Source organism: Rhinatrema bivittatum, chromosome 4 (assembly GCF_901001135.1).
Source record: "Rhinatrema bivittatum chromosome 4, aRhiBiv1.1, whole genome shotgun sequence".
Classification (NCBI taxonomy): domain Eukaryota; kingdom Metazoa; phylum Chordata; class Amphibia; order Gymnophiona; family Rhinatrematidae; genus Rhinatrema; species Rhinatrema bivittatum.
The window spans coordinates 110,455,991-110,476,493 of record NC_042618.1 but is presented as its reverse complement, the minus strand read 5'-3'; the positions used below and the strand labels follow the sequence as shown (position 1 = coordinate 110,476,493).

Genomic DNA, 20,503 nt, shown 5'->3' with positions numbered 1-20,503 from the left:
CATACTGAAAAGCTGATAGCTGCCTAATCGTAAATCTATTCATAAACACTAGAGCAATCTAATTTTTTATGAACAATTTGCAGCCACCAGCTAGCCCCAAGTTTCAGAACACAGTTTGTTGTGAATACATACTACATAAAATTGGACTCAGTTTCAATGCTTGTTATGTATACTTGTATGACACACTTTTCTTTTTAAACAATAAAATACTTGGAACTGTGAGGAAAGCAGCCAACATTTAATTAAAAAGGTTCAGCGTCTCACTCTAAAGCAACAGCACTAGCTAAAATCCTCTCCCATAATTCAGCTAGCTGTTATCACCAACATTTCTTCATGAACTAAGTTCCTAAATGTAACCCCCACACAAGTGTCACTGCCCTGCACGGGTGGGGCAATACAAATATTTCTAAGTTCTTTGGGGCAGGAATCCTGACCAGCTCTTCTCTGATGCCCCTTCCCCAGGGTGCGAATCCTTTTGGCTGGGGAAAAAAAGATGTCCTTTGAGATCCCAGTGCAGGGGTGGCTAACTTCCTCTTGGTTATCTGTGAGAGGGGTCACTTCTCTTTCTTTGTGCTGTGTGCCCAAATAAAGATGCTGGATGCACTGGGTTAGTGTCCAAACTTAAAGTCTTTACTGTTCGAAAACTGATGAATGACACAATAACTCAAACTGCAACACCAAAGAATTCTCTTATTTCCTTTCTTACAGTCTCTTCTCTCTATTTGTGCAGAACTCACATCAGGGTTAAGGAAACATTACCCTCCAGGACTTTGTTAAGTGGAGATCCCAGGTGGGTAAGGTTCTTTAGACTGGTCAAAAACTCCTTCCAATCTGATAAAAATGGTAAAAGTCTATGGCACAGACAGCAAATCTTCTCTTTCTCTCCCCAAGGTGGTGAAACACCGGATGGTTGTCCACAGTGATGTCTGATTTCTTTTGCACACGCTTAGATCTTCAGGATCTCTTTAGTTCTTGCAAAGACTCTATTTCTTCTCTCTGGATCACTGATGGGAGGTATCCCCTTGACACAAGCAGCTCTCTGTTTCAAACAGGAAGGAAGGGCAGCCAAAGCTTCCTCCTGGATCTTGAAATCAAAGTCTTTTATCCCCAACTGAATTTAACACTGGAGTTCCTCCTTACAACGGCTCACTACCACTTCAGGGGCAGGTCTTCCCTATCCCTGTGTGTCCCAGACACAAGGTTCCCCAATCCCTGAGTTCAAGAAAGGAGCCTCACTGGACACCTGGACTTATCACTTAAAGTCTTATAACCCAAAAAATAGACCCAGAGAGAAAATCCATACCAGCCAGTGAGTGGACTGGGAAAGGAAATCCCTCCTGACTCTGGTCAGTACCACCAGGCAGGGTCTGCCTGGCTCCTCTGACTGGGCCTGAAAAAACAACTCAAGAAAAACTCCTCTCTACCTCCTAAATCTCAGCAAACCTAAAGGGTCTGCCTTCTGAGCTCTCTGCTTGTGAGGTGCGGAGAAGTTTCTTAGGGTCTAGACAGGTGTTGGGGGCCACCCAGAACTGATCTCTCACATCAGGCTGAAAGGTTTTATTAAAGAGGACATTAGGCATCCTCAAGCTGTGAATTGAGAGAGCCATAGATAACTCACTGGGCAACAAGGACCAGACAGATGGTGATCTCGGCAGTCCAACTAGTAGTGAACTTCTTCTCTCTTGGGAAGTCCATACTGAGAAGACCCCTGAGCTGGATAACATTTGGCATCCCTTCATCGCCTGGATACAGTATTCCCTACAGGTTTTGGGTTCGGGAGCATAAAGGTTTACCTCAGCAGGAATATTACATCTTTTCCTGGCCATTGGTTACTGATGGCCATATTTCAGTGGTCTTGCTCTTTGGCTCTTCCTGATGATCAGGAAATGGTGGATCCTGCGCCAGATGATTGGCCTAGTCCTCTATTCAACACTCTGGTCTGCATAGTGGGCAAACTTCGCCATGCTCCTCGGGGCCTTGGTTGGGTCTGTGGTCTTCTTAAGGGAGGCTTCTCTCTCAGATGTTAGTTCGGCTTCTGTTTTGGATAGTGGGAACGCCGTCTCCACTAAGTCCCCCAAATTGGGTTGGCTCAGCCTCAACAGCGGTCATTCATCAGCCAGGGAGAGTACATTAAGGCTGCAGATTGTGTAGGCCTCAGCCAACTCCCCCCACACACACTTTCCGGGATGGCAGATTTTGCAGGCACTCCCATGGGCTTTGGTTTAATCTTGGCTCGCTCTCCGCTCTCATCCGATCCTTTCAAGGGCGAAATGGACCATCTGGTCATGGTAACTCCCTCTAACGTAGTAGCTAGCTGTATGCTGGTCACTCTGGAAGCAGGCGCAGGAGATGGTTAGCTTGGCTGCTTTAAACATTAAGCCAAGGCAGTATCAGCACTGAAGCTGGAAGGGTTGCACCACTGCATAGTAAAGCAGTGTCAGCACCCACAAGCCCCCATTGCTTGAGCATCTGCAAGGTGATCCTTACCCTTCCATGAGAGGTGAAGAAAGATGTCATGTCAGCTGAGATCGAGGCATCACCTGACATGACTCCCCCACAGGAGTCGTCTCGCTTCAGTGCTCAGACGGTGCTGCGGGCTCCTCAATGCTTGTTGGAACCCTTGTCTGATCCATGGATGGAGTGGTGGCTGCTACTCATGCCAAAGTGGGAGGAGCTGGCCATTGTCATGTGGTTGTCCAGTGCTGTGCCACAGATGTTTGCAATTGCTTTGCTCAATCTAACTGTAGATGTGTAATGTGCTCCATGCAGGCTGTGCCCCGTGCTGAAATGCTTAAGTGATAATGTAGCGCTGATGTATTAGCATCATTCCAGCCGATGATGTCATATATTCAGCTTTATGTCTCTTCCTTTGGCGCGGTTTTGCTCGCTACTGGCAGGAGCGGTGATTTCAGCAGCCATATTAGTAAAGTTTTATGGTTTTTTCCCCAAAACGTCGATTAGCAAAACTAGCTGTTTCGTGGTGATTCCCACATCAATTTTGTCTGCCTTCACACCCCACACTTTAAGCCCCATGTTACTGGGTGCAATTTTATGTAACCCCACCCCAGTGTGCATGTCCGGTACAGGTGAGGCCATAAAGTTATTTATAAGTTCTTTGCAAAAGGGACCCTGATTAACTCTTCTTCTTCCCTTAACTCCCAAGGTCGTGTGTAATGGTCTCTTGCAATTTCTGCACGTTGCAACCTTTACAAATACTCAAACTCTGCTGCTTGCGTAATTACTGGCTTAAAACGCTATGAGCACATTCCCCTGCCATGATGAACTTACATTGGCTCTCAATCAATGAACGGATTAAGTACAAAACTTGCATGACAATTTTCAAACTAATTATTAGCTACTCTTGTCCATGGTCCAATGCCATATTAAAGATATATCAGCCATCTAGAAGTCTGCGTTCTTCACAAAGAGGTTTCCTAGATATTCCATCACCAAATGTTGGAAGCCTTCATATTACTAGAGAATGCGCTTTCTCAGTTGCAGGTCCAGCTCTTTGGAATTCTCTTTCTATTGAGCTGTGATTATGTGAGTCATTAAAAACATTCAGAGGCCTTTTAAAAACTTTTCTATTTAAATTAGCATATACGTGATTTTTCTTTTATGTATTAATCCTACTTTGTTTTGAATTATTTAATGTAGATATTGATTGCTACTTTTATTTTTTGCTTTTATGCATGTTTTACTGTACATCACTTAGACCTCTTGTACCGTTAAGTGATTAAGAAATTTTAATAAATGTAAAATGTAAATGGTCCTTCCAACTGGGGGCAGAAAGGCGTTCTCAAGTCCCAGTATGGGGTGGTTGATTTCCTTCCTGGAATTTCCCTGGGTGAGGTGAATTTGCATATATTGTTTGCCCAAAGATGATGCAGGGAACACTGGGTTAGTGTCTAAAATAATAATTTTAAAGAAGACAACGATGGATTGATGGCACAATAAATATCAATTTCCAGCACCACAGCTCTCTCTTCCTCTCTTTATAATTCTGTGTCCTCTATCTGTGCAAGAGTCTTTAGGAAAGGCCAGGAATACAGCGGTCCCCTTTGGTGGACGGGAAACCCTTCCCAGATGACAAAAATCTGTCTCTGCACAGACAGTGAATTTCTCTTTTTCTCCAGTGGATGTAAAGACTCAGATTGGGTGTACTCTAATTACAGATGAGTTTTTACTCACAGTTACATGTCCTTTCTCTTGATGGGGATCCTAAATGGAAGGGATCCTGGTTCAAACTGCAGATTTCACAGGTCCACAGATGGGTAGGAATAGGAGCAGAAAAACGCTTCCTCCTAGGTCTTGGAAAATCAACTTCTTCTGCATCTCCAAAAGCAAACACCACCAGAGATACCTTGCAACAGGTCACCACCACTTCAGGGCAGGTCTTCCCTATCCCTAAGCATCCGGAGCACAGGGTTCCCCAGGCCCTGAGACCTAGAAAGGCCCAGGTGTTCAGCAAGGTTTCCTATCATGTAAAATGTCCAGAAATCCAAATTAGTCCCTGGACAACCATTCTCCATCTTGGGTGGAGAGAATAGCAGTGGAGCCTTGACCAACACTGGAGACTCTTGGATGGTTTCCAAGGCCTTAGATAGGCCCAAAATGTAACTCAGGAAAAACTTCAACCTTCCTCTCAAACTACCAACTAAGACTGCCCCCAGAGCTTTTCTACTATAAAACCACCTGCAGGGGATATCCATTACAGCACCCTAAATGGGAGGGCTGCCAATGAATGGATCCTCCCCCTAATTTTCCCTCTCTAACTGTTCTAGTATGTATACTTCCAGGACTTACTGGTAACTCGGAAAAGTGCTTGGGCTAAATAAAAATACTTTTAAACTCCTCCAACTTAGCAATGTCTAGCATTACAAACCAAATCATTACCTAGACAGCAATGCCACAGCAAAATTAAATGACAATATTACTACTTTGGCTACAGATAACGTTGGTCTCCCTCCTTGTGTGCAAAAGCAGGCATCTTTGGCCTGATCTGGTCAAAAAGGTTCTGATTTTCACCTTAGTCTTCCTGATAAGCTCTGTGTGGGCACAAGTGCCTAGCTTCGATCTGCTAGGCATTAAGTCCTTACTGTAGTGAAGCTTCACCTTGGGGCCAATGCAAAATAGTGCGCTCAGCTGAGTGCACTGTTTAACCTGTGGTTGGATGCCAGATTTGAACATAAGAACATGCCATACTGGGTCAGACCAAGGGTCCATCAAGCCCAGCATCCTGTTTCCAACAGTGGCCAATCCAGGCCATAAGAACCTGGCAAGTACCCAAAAACTAAGTCTATTCCATGTTACCGTTGCTAGTAATAGCAGTGGCTATTTTCTAAGTCAACTTAATTAATAGCAGGTAATGGACTTCTCCTCCAAGAACGTATCCAATCCTTTTTTAAACACAGCTATACTAACTGCACGAACCACATCCTCTGGCAACAAATTCCAGAGTTTAATTGTGCATTGAGTGAAAAAGAACTTTCTCCGATTAGTTTCAAATGTGCCACATGCTAACTTCATGGAGTGCCCCCTAGTCTATTATCCGAAAGAGTAAATAACCGATTCACATCTACCCGTTCTAGACCTCTCATGATTTTAAACACCTCTATCATATCCCCCCTCAGCCGTCTCTTCTCCAAGCTGAAAAGTCCTAACCTCTTTAGTCTTTCCTCATAGGGGAGCTGTTCCATTCCCCTTATCATTTTGTAGCCCTTCTCTGTACCTTCTCCTTTGCAATTATATCTTTTTTGAGATGCGGTGACCAGAACTGTACTCAAGTATTCAAGGTGCAGTCTCACCATGGAGCGATACAGAGGCATTATGACATTTTCCGTTTTATTCACCATTCCCTTTCTAATAATTCCCAACATTGTTTGCTTTTTTGACTGCCGCAGCACACTGAACTGACGATTTCAATGTGTTATCCACTATGACTCAGAGATCTCTTTCTTGACTTGTAGCACCTAATATAGAACCTAACATTGTGTAACTATAGCATGGGTTATTTTTCCCTATATATGCATCACCTTGCACTTATCCACATTAAAATTCATCTGCCATTTTGATGCCCAATTTTCCAGTCTCACAAGGTCTTCCTGGAATTTATCACAATCTGCTTGTGATTTAACTACTCTGAACAATTTTGTGTCATCTGCAAATCTGATTATCTCACTCATCTTATTTCTTTCCAGATCATTTATAAATATATTGAAAAGTAAGGGGCCAATACAGATCCCTGAGGCACTCCACTGCCTACTCCCTTCCACTGAGAAAATTGTCCATTTAATCCTACTCTCTGTTTCCTGTCTTTTAGCCAGTTTGCAATCCACGAAAGGACATCGCCACCTATCCCATGACTTTTTACTTTTCCTAGAAGCCTCTCATGAGGAACTTTGTCAAACGCCTTCTGAAAATCCAAGTATACTACATCTACTGGTTCACCTTTATCCACATGTTTATTAACTCCTTCAAAAAGGTGAAGCAGATTTGTGAGGCAAGACTTGCCCTGGGTAAAGCCATGCTGACTTTGTTCCATTAAACCATGTCTTTCTATATCTTCAGTGATTTTGATGTTTAGAACACTTTCCACGCATGTCCACAGCTCCTTATGCTATAAGGGGATTAGCGTGTCTAACCCGCAGCAAAACTAATAACACTCATCACATGAAAATGCATGCTGATGAGGCTAATAGTTATTCACCCCAATCTTAAAAAAAATAAATGTATGCACCACCTGCACATTTTTACGCTTGTGGCGATATCAAGTTGGAGGAACCAAAAAAGTTTAAAAACATTATATAAAAAAAAAAAAAAAAAAAAAAAAAAGTATGGTAGTCAGGTTAGGGAAATGGATGCTCAATTAACCAGCGTTCATTTTTCTAACCTGTGGCTGTGCACCGGTTAGGAAAATGGACACTCGTAAAATTGAGCGTCTCTTTTCCTAACCTGCTGACAGTCGCCTCTCCTGGGCATCCACTGCAGAGGAGGCCCTAGAGATGCGCAACTGTCCCTAGTGTTTCCTTGGCAGTGTGACCCCAGGAGAGGTGCCTGGGCGCACGTTAGGAAAGTGGACGCTTAACACTGAGCGCCCGTTTTACGCGCTCATTTATTGCATTGGCCTCATTGTGTGATATAGAGCACATGCAGTACACACTGACATACTGGCAACATTGCAAAGCAAAATAAAATGACCTACTGACAAGCACTACATTTACTGGTTAATCCAATTTTAAATTGAAAAACAGTAGCAACAATAGAACTTCTGGATACTCCTACCAGTGAAGAAAGCAGAACAAATAAAGTAACGGTACAGCAAAGTGAAGAAAAAAAACAAACAAAACATCTCTAAAACCAACAGCCTGCTCAAACCAGAATCTACACCACAAGGGGATCAGAAAGTCATAAAATTCAAAGATGACTAATGGTACATTCCACTCTTAGCATTACACACAGCCCTGTAGACAGTAAAGTTCTGCTTCTATTCAACAACATAACCTCAGCAGGAGAGGAAAGAGGATGTGCAGAGGCTTTCATACCACATACCATCATCACTTTGGGGGTTTTTCTTCTACTTCCAACATTTCAGTGTTTGTGATGGCTTGTGCTGAAAGGAAATGAGTTGTACTTGTCCATATAAGCACTGCAGCTGTTTCATACATCCTTAGGGAGTCTAGAAGGTGGTGGCACGTGAGGGGAAAACAAACAATCCAGTGGGAGCACTGTGAAGAGAGGATAACCTTGGAAACAGGATGCTGGGCTTGATGGACCCTTGGTCTGACCAGTATGGCAATTTCTTATGTTATTTCTTAAAAGAATCAGTAAGTACTGCTTGGGGAAATTTTAGAACTTAAAAGTTGAGGGGAGAAAAACTATTTGAGGCATATTCTTTAGCGTGTTTGAGTGTCTGTATTAAATAACTAGTCAGAGGGCAGGCAAAAACCAGGAGTGTGTGTGTTTATCTTTCCCTCCCTCCCACCCCTAGCTCATCTTTTAGTTCATAGGCACGTGACACTATCACTTAATAAATAAATAAATACATTTTCAGCCTTTTAACTTAAATTCAGAAATTCCCCATAACTTATCAAGAGTTTACTCATTCCCTTCTACCAGATAAACAGTGAATACACTAATACATTTAATTGTACACATTCCTACTCCCATAGCAACCTAAACTTAACTAGGAACTCAACAAATTTAAGATGAAGGCAGCAGTCCAGCAGCAAGAGGGGGGCCTCCCAGTCTTTTGCATCAAATGTCACATGTATGATTTTTCACCTGTGAGAGGTTGTATGTGTGCACCCGGTGCAAAGAGTTCCTGACTCTCAGAGAACGAGTACGATCTCGGGAGGCTAGCATGGCAGATCTGGAGGAGCTGAGGTTGACAGAGAAGTATATAGATGAGACCTTCAGGGACAGAGTAGCCAAGTCCCAACTCCAGTCTGGCAGCCCTGGTGCTGCCTTGGAGGAGGAAGTTCTCCTGATCAGACAGCATCAACCTGGTACAGCAAGAAATTATCCTGTAGCAAGGACCTGCTCTCCAGGTAATGCACTGTCCTCTCACACCAAGGATGTGTCTCCCAGAGCTACTGCCCAGGAGGGAAGGGTTAGGGTGGCTGTCATAGCTGGTGATTCGATTATTAGGAATATGGTCAGTTGGGTGGCTGGTGGGGGTGAGGATCGCCTGGTAACATGCTTCCTGGTGCGAAGGTGGTGGACCTCACACATCACCTAGATAAAATTTTAGACAGTGCTGGGGAGGAGCCAGCTATTGTGGTACATGTAGGCACCAACAAAATAGGAAAATGTGGAGGGAGGTTCTGGAAGCCAAATTTAGGCTCTTAGGTAGAAAGCTGAAATTCAGAACCTCCAGGGTAGCATTCTCTGAAATGCTCCCTGTTCCACACACATGTCCCCAGAGGCAGGCACAGCGCTGGGGTCTCAATGCGTGGATGAGACGATGGTGCAAGGAAGAGGGATTCAGTTTTGTAAAGAATTGGGGAACCTTTTGGGGAAGGGGGGAGTCTTTTCCAAAGGGATGGGCTGCACCTTAACCAGGGTGGAACCAGGCTGCTGGTGCTAATCTTTAAAAAGGAGATTGCTTTAGTTTAAAAGCTGCTCTAAGGGGAAAGCAGACAGTTGTTCAGCAGCATATGGCTCGGAGGGAGGTATCTTTGAAGGATACTAATGCAGCATTAGATTTAGGGCATCCCAACAGAGGTTCCAATAATAAGAAAGGTATCGTGCCTTTAATTAAAGACGACCTGAGCTAAAAGATTCAAGTTTATCCCTGTCAACTGAAAAGCAGAATATTAATACAAACAAAAAACACACTTTGAAATGTTTGTATGCTAATGCCAGAAGTCTAAGAAGGGAGAGTTAAGAGTGCATAGAAGAGAATGATGACAGACTTACAGGCAGATATAAGAAGCGCCTGCTCTCCCATCATGCGCCCAGCCACCTCTCCTGGGTGTGCGATTCTGTATTTAAATGAGGGATCGTGCTAAAAAGGAGGCACTAGGGCCAATAGCACTGACAGCGGGTTCAGGAAACCGATGCTCAATTTTACAAGTGTCAGTTTTCTGAACCCGTTGACAGCCATAGGTTAGGAAAATGGACGCCGGTAAAATTGAGCATCTGTTTGCCTAACCTGACCAGCTGGCACATTTTTTTTTTGGTTCCTCTGACTTAATATTACTAGCATATTAAGTTGCAAGGTGTACAGAAAAGCAGAGTTTTCTGTACACTTATTCAGGATGCTTGGCCACATTTTTTTTTTCGGTATCCCAGGTACATAACTAATAACCTCTTCAACATGCATTTGCATGCGATGAGTGCTATTAGTTTTGGGACAAGGGGGAGGGGGTTGGACATGCGTTTTCGACACGCTAAACCCCTTACAGTATAAGGGGTAGTGGACGCATGTCGAAAACACATGTCCAACCACATGTTAAACAGTGCTCTCAGCCGAGCGCACTTGACAGTATTGGCATCTCAGAGAGATAGTGGAAAGAAAATAGCCAATGGGATAGTACTATCCCAGGGTACAAATTATATCGCAATGACAGAGAAGAGCATCTTGGTGGCACTTTATGTCTGGGACGGCAAAGAGTCCAACAGAATAAAGATCCTGCAGGAGGCTAATGGGTTAATTTTAAAAGGCTGACACGCGTGCCAATACCAGCAGATATGAGCGTGGCCGGGTCGTGTGCACACCATGCACATTTTCAAAGCACCACAGCCATGTGAGTATCTCCCAGTACATGCGGAAGAGCCGGCTTTGGAAAAAAAAAGGAGTGGACCGGGGTCAGCACTGGCCTGCCCGCGCAACTTACGGCTGCTCTGGAGAGCAGGTAAGTTGAAAAACAAAAAAAAAAAAAGGTAGTTAAGGGGGTTTTTAGGGGTCAGGGAGGATAGGGGCAAAGGCAGGCAAGGTAGGTAGGGGTTTAGGATGTTCCCTCCTAATCCACTCCTTTATGGGCGGAAACTGGGAAAAGGCCCTATCGCGCGTTGAGGAACTTGTGAGACTGGAAGATTGGGCTTCGAAATGGCAGATGAAATTTAATGTGGACAAGTGAAAGGTGATGTATACAGGAAAAAATAACCTTCGCTGTGGTTACACAAAGTTAGGTTCTATCTTAGGAGTTACCACCCAGGAAAGAGATCTAGGCGACATGGTGGATAATACATTAAAACTGTCGGCTCAGTGTGCTGTGGAGGTCAAAAAAGCAAACAGAATGTTAGTAATTATTAGGAAGGGATTGGCAAATAAAACAGTGGATGTCATAATGTGTCTGTATCGCTCCATGGTGAGACCGCACCTTGAATACTGTGTGCAATTCTGGTCACCGCATCTCAAAAAAGATACAATTGCGATGGAGAAGGTACAGAGAAGGGCGACCAAAATGAAAAGGGGCATGGGAAGGCTCCCCTATGAGGAAAGACTAAAGAAGTTAGGGCTGTTCAGTTTGGAGAAGAAATGACTGAGGGGGATATGACAGAGGTCTACAAAATCATAAAAGGACTTGAACAGGTTAATATAAATTGGTTATTTACTCTATCAATAATAGAAGGACTCATTTAAAATAAATCAAAGAAAATTATTTCACTCAGCTCATAGTTAAGCTCTGGAATTCATTGCTAGAGGATGTGGTTACAGCAGTTAGTGTAACTGGGTTTAAAAAAGGTTTGGATAAGTTCCTAGAGGTAAAAATCCATAAACTGCTATTAATTAATTAATAAGCAATAGTAGCTTGAGGTCTATTTAATGTTTGAGTTCTTGCCAGGTTCTTATGGCCTGGATTGGCAACTGTTGGAAACGTAATACTGGGCTTGATGGACCCTTAGTCTGACCCAGTATGACATATCTTATATTCTTATGTTACATTCTTAACATAAGGCAGAGTAACAATTGCAAGGAAGGAGGGAAAACTGGACAGCCAGACCGAGCTAAAAGGGAAATATATGACCTTCTGCATGTAAGACCTGGGATTCATGGGCTCAAACCTCAACTCAGATTAACAAAATGACTATTTGTAACTGGGCCATAACTGCATATGACATCCATGAAATGCCTTGAAACAAAAAAGTGTTTAAAAAAAAAAACAATCTCATATGCATGGCTGGAAAAAATCTACTTGCCCATTCCCGAAACTGAGAGCCTTTGAGAAGGTAGAGGCTACATCTTTGGTCTTACTTCGAGGGCCCTATAGAAGCAGCACCGTAAAACCCAAGCAGGACATGGGAGGAGGCCATAGCTTCATCCCCTATCAGGGCCCTGGAGAAGAAAGAGGGCAGGCTCAGGGGAGCTGGGGGAATTATGTAGAGAAGACAAATGTAAGAAGACAGTGAGGGGAGGGAGAGTAAGGACTGCACCTGGGTAAGGTGGAGAGTGGAGGAGAATGAAGGCTGCATGGATACAATTTGTGCACTGGTCATGAAGAAATTAACTCATAGTCCCCACCACCCTACCTTCCAAAAACAAATTGGGGAGGGGTGGGGGGGCCGGAAAAGACACTGTGGGAGCGTTTTGTCCCTGGCAAGTCATGAAGGAGTTTTTTAACTGATTATATGAAAACTGAGATGAGTGTGTGGGGGCCAGACATGTGCTGGGGGGGGGGGGGCGGGGAGAGAGATGAGTGTGTGGGGGCCAGACATGTGCTTTTTTGGGGGGGGGGGGGACACAGAGAGATGAGTGCGTGGGGGCCAGACATGTGCTGGGGGGGGGGGGGGGCGGGGAGAGAGATGAGTGTGTGGGGGCCCAGACATGTGCTTTTTTGGGGGTGGGGGGGACACAGAGAGATGAGTGCGTGGGGGCCAGACATGTGCTTTGGGGGGCGGGGCGGGGAGAGAGATGAGTGCGTGGGGGCCAGACATGTGCTTGGGGGGGGGGGAGAGATGAGTGTGTGGGGGCCAGACATGTGCTTGGGGGGGGGGGGGAGAGATGAGTGTGTGGGGGCCAGACATGTGCTTGGGGGGGGGGGAGAGATGAGTGTGTGGGGGCCAGACATGTGCTTGGGGGGGGGGGGAGAGATGAGTGTGTGGGGGCCAGACATGTGCTTTTGGGGGGGGGGGGACGACAGAGAGATGAGTGTGTGGGGGCCAGACATGTGCTGGGGGGGGGGGGAGAGAGAGAGATGAATGTGTGGGGGACAGACAATTTGTTTTATTATTGTTACTCAAATTATAACAACAACATTAATCTTGGAATATTATTTTTAATATAAATGAAAGGTTTTCATGAGATAGGTTGTGTCGTGAAACATTTTGTTTATGTATATATTTAAAGAAACATACATGAATTGTCGAAATACGTTTTGTTCGTTTAACCTTTTAACCTCTGGTATGCTATTAGACTGAATTACTGTGTCGTGAAATTATGTTTCTCTAAAAAGTATGTCACCAACATGAAAAGTTTGGAAAGCTCTGTACTAGAGAAAGGAAGTAGGCCAGGACACTTCCCCCTCCTTTGCTCAGTTCATTAAGAGTAGAAATCCTCAGTCAATGCAGTGTAAGGCTGCTGCCGTGCTCCTCTTCTCACCACTCTAATAGGTGCGCCAGACATTAAGTGGGGGATGGGCAATAGCATTTAGTACCATCCCCTTGAGGGCTGTAAGTAAGTCTGGTTTTCAGAGTAACTAAACTATGTAAATTTACCCCATACTAAGACTCCACTATTTATCTGATGAATGTTCCTTCTGGCTACTCTGAAAACCAGCCCTCCTGCACTGGAAGCAAAAAAAAGTCCCTGCAGGAGGGCTTAAGCTGAGGCAGCTGCCTGGAAGAAGGCCCAGGAAGAGGAGTGCGCTCTGGCGCGTGGCCCTGCTCAGCGTACCCTCTGCTTTTAAATTCCAACAGCTTGTCCCTCTCCAGCTATCAACTCCGGCCAGCATCTGGGAAGGACTGCCTAAGCCTTTGGGCTTTTCCTTTGCTTTTTATAATGAGAACTCTAAAATGGCTACAAACTGATGAGGAGAAATCAAAACAGGGGAAGAGGACGATGAGAAGGGAATTTAGGAAGCCAAAAGGAAGAAAGAAAAGCTGAGCGACAGAAAAAAAAATGAAATAAAAAAAACCCAAGAGGGACCAATTCCCTCTCTCCCCCTCTATTCTACCTGTTTGAAATGTAATAACATTGCATTAGCATTCAAGATTAATTTCTTGTATAATGTGATGACCAGGAACACTTGATGAACACAAATACCTTATTTTCAAATGAATGCCAAAGGCAGAGGCAGATAAAGTGAGTCTTCCAATGGAAAGCCTTGCATGCATATTCCAGGACTTCCTTCCCAAATCACAGTTCAATACTCTAACCCAGAGGTAGGTAACTTCAGTCCTCCAGTGCCACAAAAACCAGTCTGGTTTTCAACATATCCATAATAAATTGTGTGGATGAGAGACCTGGCATGCACTGGCTCTATTGCATGCAAATGCTCGTCATGCATATTTTGTTGTGAACAGCCTGAAAAGCAAGCAGCTTTCTAATCCATGCTTCCTCCCAGGAAGGGCGTGCTTAAATTACTACTGTCTGACTAGGCCAGCTCACACTGGGAAGCTAAACCCTCTCCCACTGGCCTCCTCATGTCCTAACCAAATAAAGACAAGGGCAGCAAGAGTGACAAGCGAGAGCACATGAAGAGACAGGCCAGAGAAAGGACGTATCAGATCTCCAGGATGACCCGGGCGGTCATAGAAAAAGGAGCCACATAAAACCTTCTCTTCCCCAAAGGACTTGATGAAAGGGTTCCATGAACTGGCATGGCCACTGACAGACAAGAAATTAAACTGGAAAGGAAAAACTCAGCTGAGAAGGATCCCGGCAAACAGAATCAGGGGCCCCAGCCAGCAGGCAGTCTTTAGAATTCCCTCTAAGCTAAGAGGCCTGCACAGGCACATTATACAGGAGTTCCAGCTGGTCCTACAAGTCAGCCCAGCCCCTTAACATTATGTCATCAAACCAGAAGGAAGCAGTAATTTAAGATCTGACAACCCCTAATTTATAAAAGAGGCAATACACACATCCCTACAGAAGAACTTGTTTTTTTTTTTTACAAGACCAGTTTTCTTACCTTTTTTGTAGCTAACCTTTTCAGTCATAAGTTAAACAACTGTAGTTTTATTTTTATAGTGACCTTTACCTTCCAGTTGAGGGAAAGAAAAAAAAAAACCATACAGAATTCAATTACAGCCTTCTCTCTCCCCCCTCCACCATGGTCTCCTATTTCACAATATTTAGAAATTTCAGCCTCATTCACCTGGGGAAATAATGGCAGAAAAAGACCAACTGCTCAATTCTTCTTCTCCATATGGTCCAGGATATATCCCAGCTGCCAGCCATTCAGCGTGACTACCTGTGGGATATCGCTCCTTATCCAAGACAGTTTTTGTCAGTTTCTTCTATTTTACTCCACCTCCTTGGGTAACTGAGCATGCAATATTCTCTTTTTAGTTTACCCCAAGCACCCCATTCCTCCCATTTCTAACCTAGAATAATTCAAACAGCCACCAGCATGCTGGTATCTAAACATCCTACATTTTAGGTCCTCATGGCCTTTCTATGACTCCCTGCCATAAGAAGCCCACCGCACCGATCCACATGGTGTTTACTTCTTGTGCACTATTAAATCTTTCAGATATTTGAATCTCTCTATCACATCTTCCCCGTCTTGCCTCTCTTCTAGGTTATACATATGGAGAGCCTTCAGGAGATACTGCCCCATTTCGGAGATTTTGGTATTTTTTAAATTCCAGGACTAGAGACTTGGGTGTGTGATTCCTCTCTGCCTTAGCTGTTCTCTCAAACCAAACCATCTGATGATCAATGGTGCTCAGATGGCCACCAACATAGACATTAGAAATGTGTCCTCTATTTGTTAGTGCCAAGTCCAATATAGCCCCTTATCTCATTCCATTACCATTTTTCTGAGAAGAGCCCCTTGAAGGGAGTCCAGGACCTCTCTACTTCAACCAATTCTGCAGACGGGATACTCTAGCCCAGATCCAGCTGGTTAAAGTCTCCCAACAGCACATCCCCTTTCCTTTCCTCCTTTGGGGAGGTCTTCAACCAGATCTTTGACCAGTACTTTAACAGCTGAAGCCTGATAGGGCAACTAAGTAGCCTCTTTCATTTGGCTAAAAATACACCTTTTTTAGTCTTGTTTGCAGCCTCAAAGTATTTGTTCTCCCTTTCTGGTCCTAGCTGCCTCTCTGATCATTCAGGCACTGTCTGCTACAACTTCCTGTAGCCAAGGAAGCAGGCAGTTATTGAGCTCTCTCAGGGGTGTTCTTTTGCCTAACAGCAAATGCCATCACAAAAAGCACTGCTTGAAATATCCTCCTTCCTATTGGCTGTGACCACTTTAAACTCTGTTGACCCAAAAGACAAGAGAATCAAGATGGTGGTCTTCTATGCCACAGTTCTAAGTGCTACCAATAGTCAGAGAAATGGTGCCACTGTAGTTTTAAATGAAAGCTCAAAAAACCTTTTTCAACAAGAAAATGTAATATCCATGAGCCCACCCTATTCAATAAGAGGAAAGAGGCAGAAAGAGAAGACCTACAATTTGGGCATCTCTAAAACAGATGCACAGTGTCTGGAAGTTATCAAATGAGCATGAACTGAAAGAATCAAGCGGGCTATTAACTAAATGCAAATCGATTAAAACTAAAGCAACAGGAGACTGCTGCCCAACATCATAGACGGTGGCAGAATTCTCCAGTTATCTCCATGAAACAACAACCAAGCCACCCTTCTCTCAGAGTCCTAGACTCTATTGAAGAAATATCGTCATATCATTTTCTTGTTGTAGTAACTAAACCACAACCGAGACAGCATCAGTTCTCAACTACTTTTTTGCAGCTTTCTGGGGAAAGCCTTTCTATCCCTTAATGCCCACACTAAGTCCAAAATCTTACTGAAAGCAGTCAAGAAATTCTAATGAGGATGTAACTAAACAGCTCTGTGTTAGTCTTTGCAATTATGTATGAGTGATTTTTAACCTTGCAAACACTACAGATACTTGTAACACATGGCATCTTTTCTGGATTCTCATCCTTTTGTTTCTTACTTTCAAGAAACTCAGAGTTGCTTTTATGTAGTGCAGTCAGTGCTATTATAAATGGTTTAATGTTCTAGCTACACCTTTAATGAGCCCTAGCCTTGAATGCCATCAGATCTGCTACTCATATTTAACAGTAGACCCTCAAGATAGGCTGAGAAATAAAATGCGTTAGAACTGTATTCAATATCAGTTTTCAGAACCATTTAAAAATACTAGCCTGGCTTTGTGATGAAGACTCGTACTACAAATGTAATCAAATCAGTTAAAGTAAATAAAGAGGTTCTTTTTACCATCCTGTCTCCCTCTCCCCCTAAAGCATGCACTTGGAAATTGCATGACCAAAGACTCACCCAGCTGGATATGCAATGAGTCCACTCTTAGGGTCACAGGCTAGTCCTCGGCCTCCTGACACTGTAATGCCCAACACCTTTTCCAAGGTTACCTGATAGGAAGGGAAAGAATACAGTTTTAGGATGCGTGACCATGACTGGGATGCATGCAGTAAAATACACACCCCACCCTCAACACAGATATTATGATCATAAATTCTAATACACTGGGATATATTTCACATCTGCTAATAAGAAATCCACAATATCCAATGTGTCAGCTGAACAACGAGCAACTGCTAAGGTACCTAACAAGGGCCTTGTGCATTTTTCACATTCTGCTGTCTAAAAAATACAAAGCAAAATGCATTAAAGCTAGAATTTATTTCACTGGTCTACACAACATATACTCTCACCAGTGGTTCTTAACCCAGTCCCTTAGGACATACCTAGTTTTTCAGGATATCCATAATGAATATGTATGAGATATATTTGCATGCACTGCCTCCAATTCGATACAAATCTACATCATATATATTCATTGTGGATATCCTGAAAACCTGACTTGTTAGGTATGTCCCAAGAACTGAGTTGAGAACTCCTCTCTCTATATTTTACCATGAAAGCACAATTAAATGAATATTTCAAAAGTAATTAATAAAAAAAAAATAATAAGTTTTGATTGCATAAGTCTTCATACCCCTTGACAATACTTGGTAGAAGCTCCTTTTGCAGCAGTAACAGTCACAAGTCATTTAGGACTAGTATCTACTAACTGACTAGGACACTCAGTGTTGTTTTTACTTTGTACTTAGGATCATTGTCCTGCTGAAAGTTGAATCTACTCCGCTGTCCCAGGTCCATGGCAGACTGGAACAAGTTTTCCTCCAGAATCTGCATATCCATCTTTCCGTTGATCTTCACAAGCCTCCCTGTCTCGTTGCTGCAAAGCATCCCCACCATAATGTTGCCACCACCATGCTTTAGCATACGGTTTGAATTGAAATACTCTTATAAAAGCCAAAAATCCACAACAAGTAACAACAAAGATTTGGCTAAAGAGAGAACTCTATATGTGTTCTCTAGCAACACATATAGAGTTCTCTCTTTAGCCAAATCTTTGTTGTTACTTAGCATACGGTTTAGCAGGGTGATGTGCTGTGTTTATTTTATGCCACACATATTGCTTAGCACCAAGATAGCAAATTCCACTTTTGGTCTTAGACATGAAAACTTTATCACCGATCGTATGGCTTTGCTTCAGCAATGGCTTCCTTCTTGCCACCCTCCCATACAGGCCATAATTGTGGAGTATTCTTGAAACTATTGAACAGTCAACGTTTTCCTGAGTCTCAGCCAAAAACATCAGTAGTTCTTTTAAAAATAATCTTAGGCCTCTTAGTGACCTTCTACAACAGTTTCTTTAACTCATGGCTATTGACTTTGGAGGGACGGACTATCTTGGTGTTTGTAAAACTGTTTCCATTTTACAGTGATGAACTTAACACTTCATACAATAGAAACAGCTTGATTCTTTATCAAGGAGTATTCAAATCAGCTCAATTACTGTGCTTGGACATACAGGCTAACAGTGCGCTCCGATGGAGCGCACTGTTAGCCTGCTATTGGACGCGCATTTTCCCTTACCCCTTATTCAGTAAGGGGAGGAAAACGAGCGTCCAACCCCCGGCACCTAATAGCTCCTCAACATGCAAATGCATGTTGATGGCCCTATTAGGTGCCCCGACCTAACAGGGCCATCAACTCTTCGGGACCTCCGACTTAATATCATAGCGATATTAAGTCGGAGGTCCCGAAGAGTAAAAAAAGTAAAAAAAAAATAAAAATTTGAATTCGGGCCGAAAACCGGACGCTCAATTTTGCCAGCTTCCGGTTTCCGAGCCCGTGGCTGTCAGCGGGCTCGAGAACTGACGCCAGCAAAATTGAGCGTCGGCTGTCAAACCCACTGACAGCCGCCGCTCCTGTTGCTCTCCCGCGGACTTTACTGAATCGGCCTGATAGATAGGCTCTATTTAACTACTCATGGAACTTAAGGCAATTTGTTTGAACTAGGACCTAATTTGGGTTTGCTATGATGAAGGGTGTGAAGACTTGTACAATAAAGACTTTGTTAAATTACTTTTGAAATATTTCTATACTTCTTCTTTCACACTGAAAGTGTAGAGTATGTTGTGTAGATCAGTGAAAAACTACTTTAATACATTTTGATTTGTATTTTTTAGATGGCAGAATGTGAAAAATGTACAAGGATGTGAAGACTTTTACAAAGCACAGTAAGTGCAAAGTATATCTTTTAGTACTACCAGACTCTGAAGGATCGTGGCCAACCACAGGTCATGAGATACTCTTTGGTAAAGTCACACTGTGGCAAAAGAATGCCTGAAAACATGCAGGAAAATTCCTCATCATAATAGAAGTAGTGAATATCCTACCTGTGACTGCCTACGGGATGCAGCAGGCAAACTTGGGAGATTCTGCCACTGATATTAGCATGGGTGACTGAGCAACTTCCTGCAGGAGCAGAGGTGGAATGGACCACCCCATATCATCTCCATACCCAAGTCTACAGGGTCAAGAGTTGAAATGGCAAAACAGAGATACTTAGTCTAGCAGACCCTCAGATTGTGTTGAGAGGCAGACTGTACAAATCTATTGGTTCACCCATTGCTCAAGCACAAGCTCTACTTAGTGCAGGATCTCTCAGAGGCCAACTCACAAGTGCTAAAAGTTGCTCATTACATAGAAACACAGATACATAGAAGTGACGGCAGAAGAAGACCATACGGCCCATCCAGTCTGCCCAGCAAGCTTTCACAGTTATTTTTCTCATACTTATCTCTTACTCTGACTGCTGAGGTCAGGGCCCTTATTGGTAACTTTTTGGTTCTAATTTTCCTTCCACCCCCGCCATTGATGTAGAGAGCAGTGCTGGAGCTGCATAAAAGTGAAGCATCAAGCCTAATTGGTTAGGGGTAGTAACCACCGCAATAAGCAAGCTACTCCCACACTTATTTATTTACCCAGACTATGCAATTCAATCCTAGTTGGTAGTTGTCTGAATGTAAATCCTATCTTCATTCCCCCCTGCCGCTGAAGCAGTGAGCTGCGCTGTATATTATTTATTTATTATTTATTTTGAATTCTTATATACCGACATTCTTGTATAATTTACAAATCATATCGTGTATATGTATTCAAAGTGAAGTATCAGGTTTAATTGGTTAAGGGTAGTAACTGCCGCAACAAGCAAACTACTCCCACGCTTATTTGTGAATGCAAATCCTTTGCCATTGAAGCATAGAGCAATGTTGGATTCGCATTAACCATGTGTATGTTTATTGAATAAGGGTATTAATCACCAGGAAGTAGCAGTCATTCCCGCAAGCCACCCCCATGCCTCTTCTCTTCATTCACCTCCTCGAGTCTTTATGGATCCACAGTGTTTACCCTCGCCCCTTTGAAATCCTTCACAGTTTTAATCTTCACCATTTCCTCCGGAAGGGCATTCCAGGCGTCCACCACCCTCTCTGTGAAGAAATACTTCCTGACATTGGTTCTGAGTCTTCCTCCCTGGAGTTTTAAATC

General features: G+C 43.4%; 1 protein-coding gene across 1 annotated transcript in view; it reads right to left on the bottom strand.

Moving 5' to 3' along the window:
• MAPKBP1 (mitogen-activated protein kinase binding protein 1) overlaps positions 1-20,503 on the bottom strand; it is a 408,115-nt gene that overhangs the window by 313,469 nt on the left and 74,143 nt on the right. Inside the window, exon 3 of the mRNA XM_029597450.1 lies at positions 16,919-17,010. Within this exon, the coding sequence (XP_029453310.1) occupies positions 16,919-17,010 (92 nt within the window). The remainder of the gene's footprint in view (positions 1-16,918; positions 17,011-20,503) is intronic.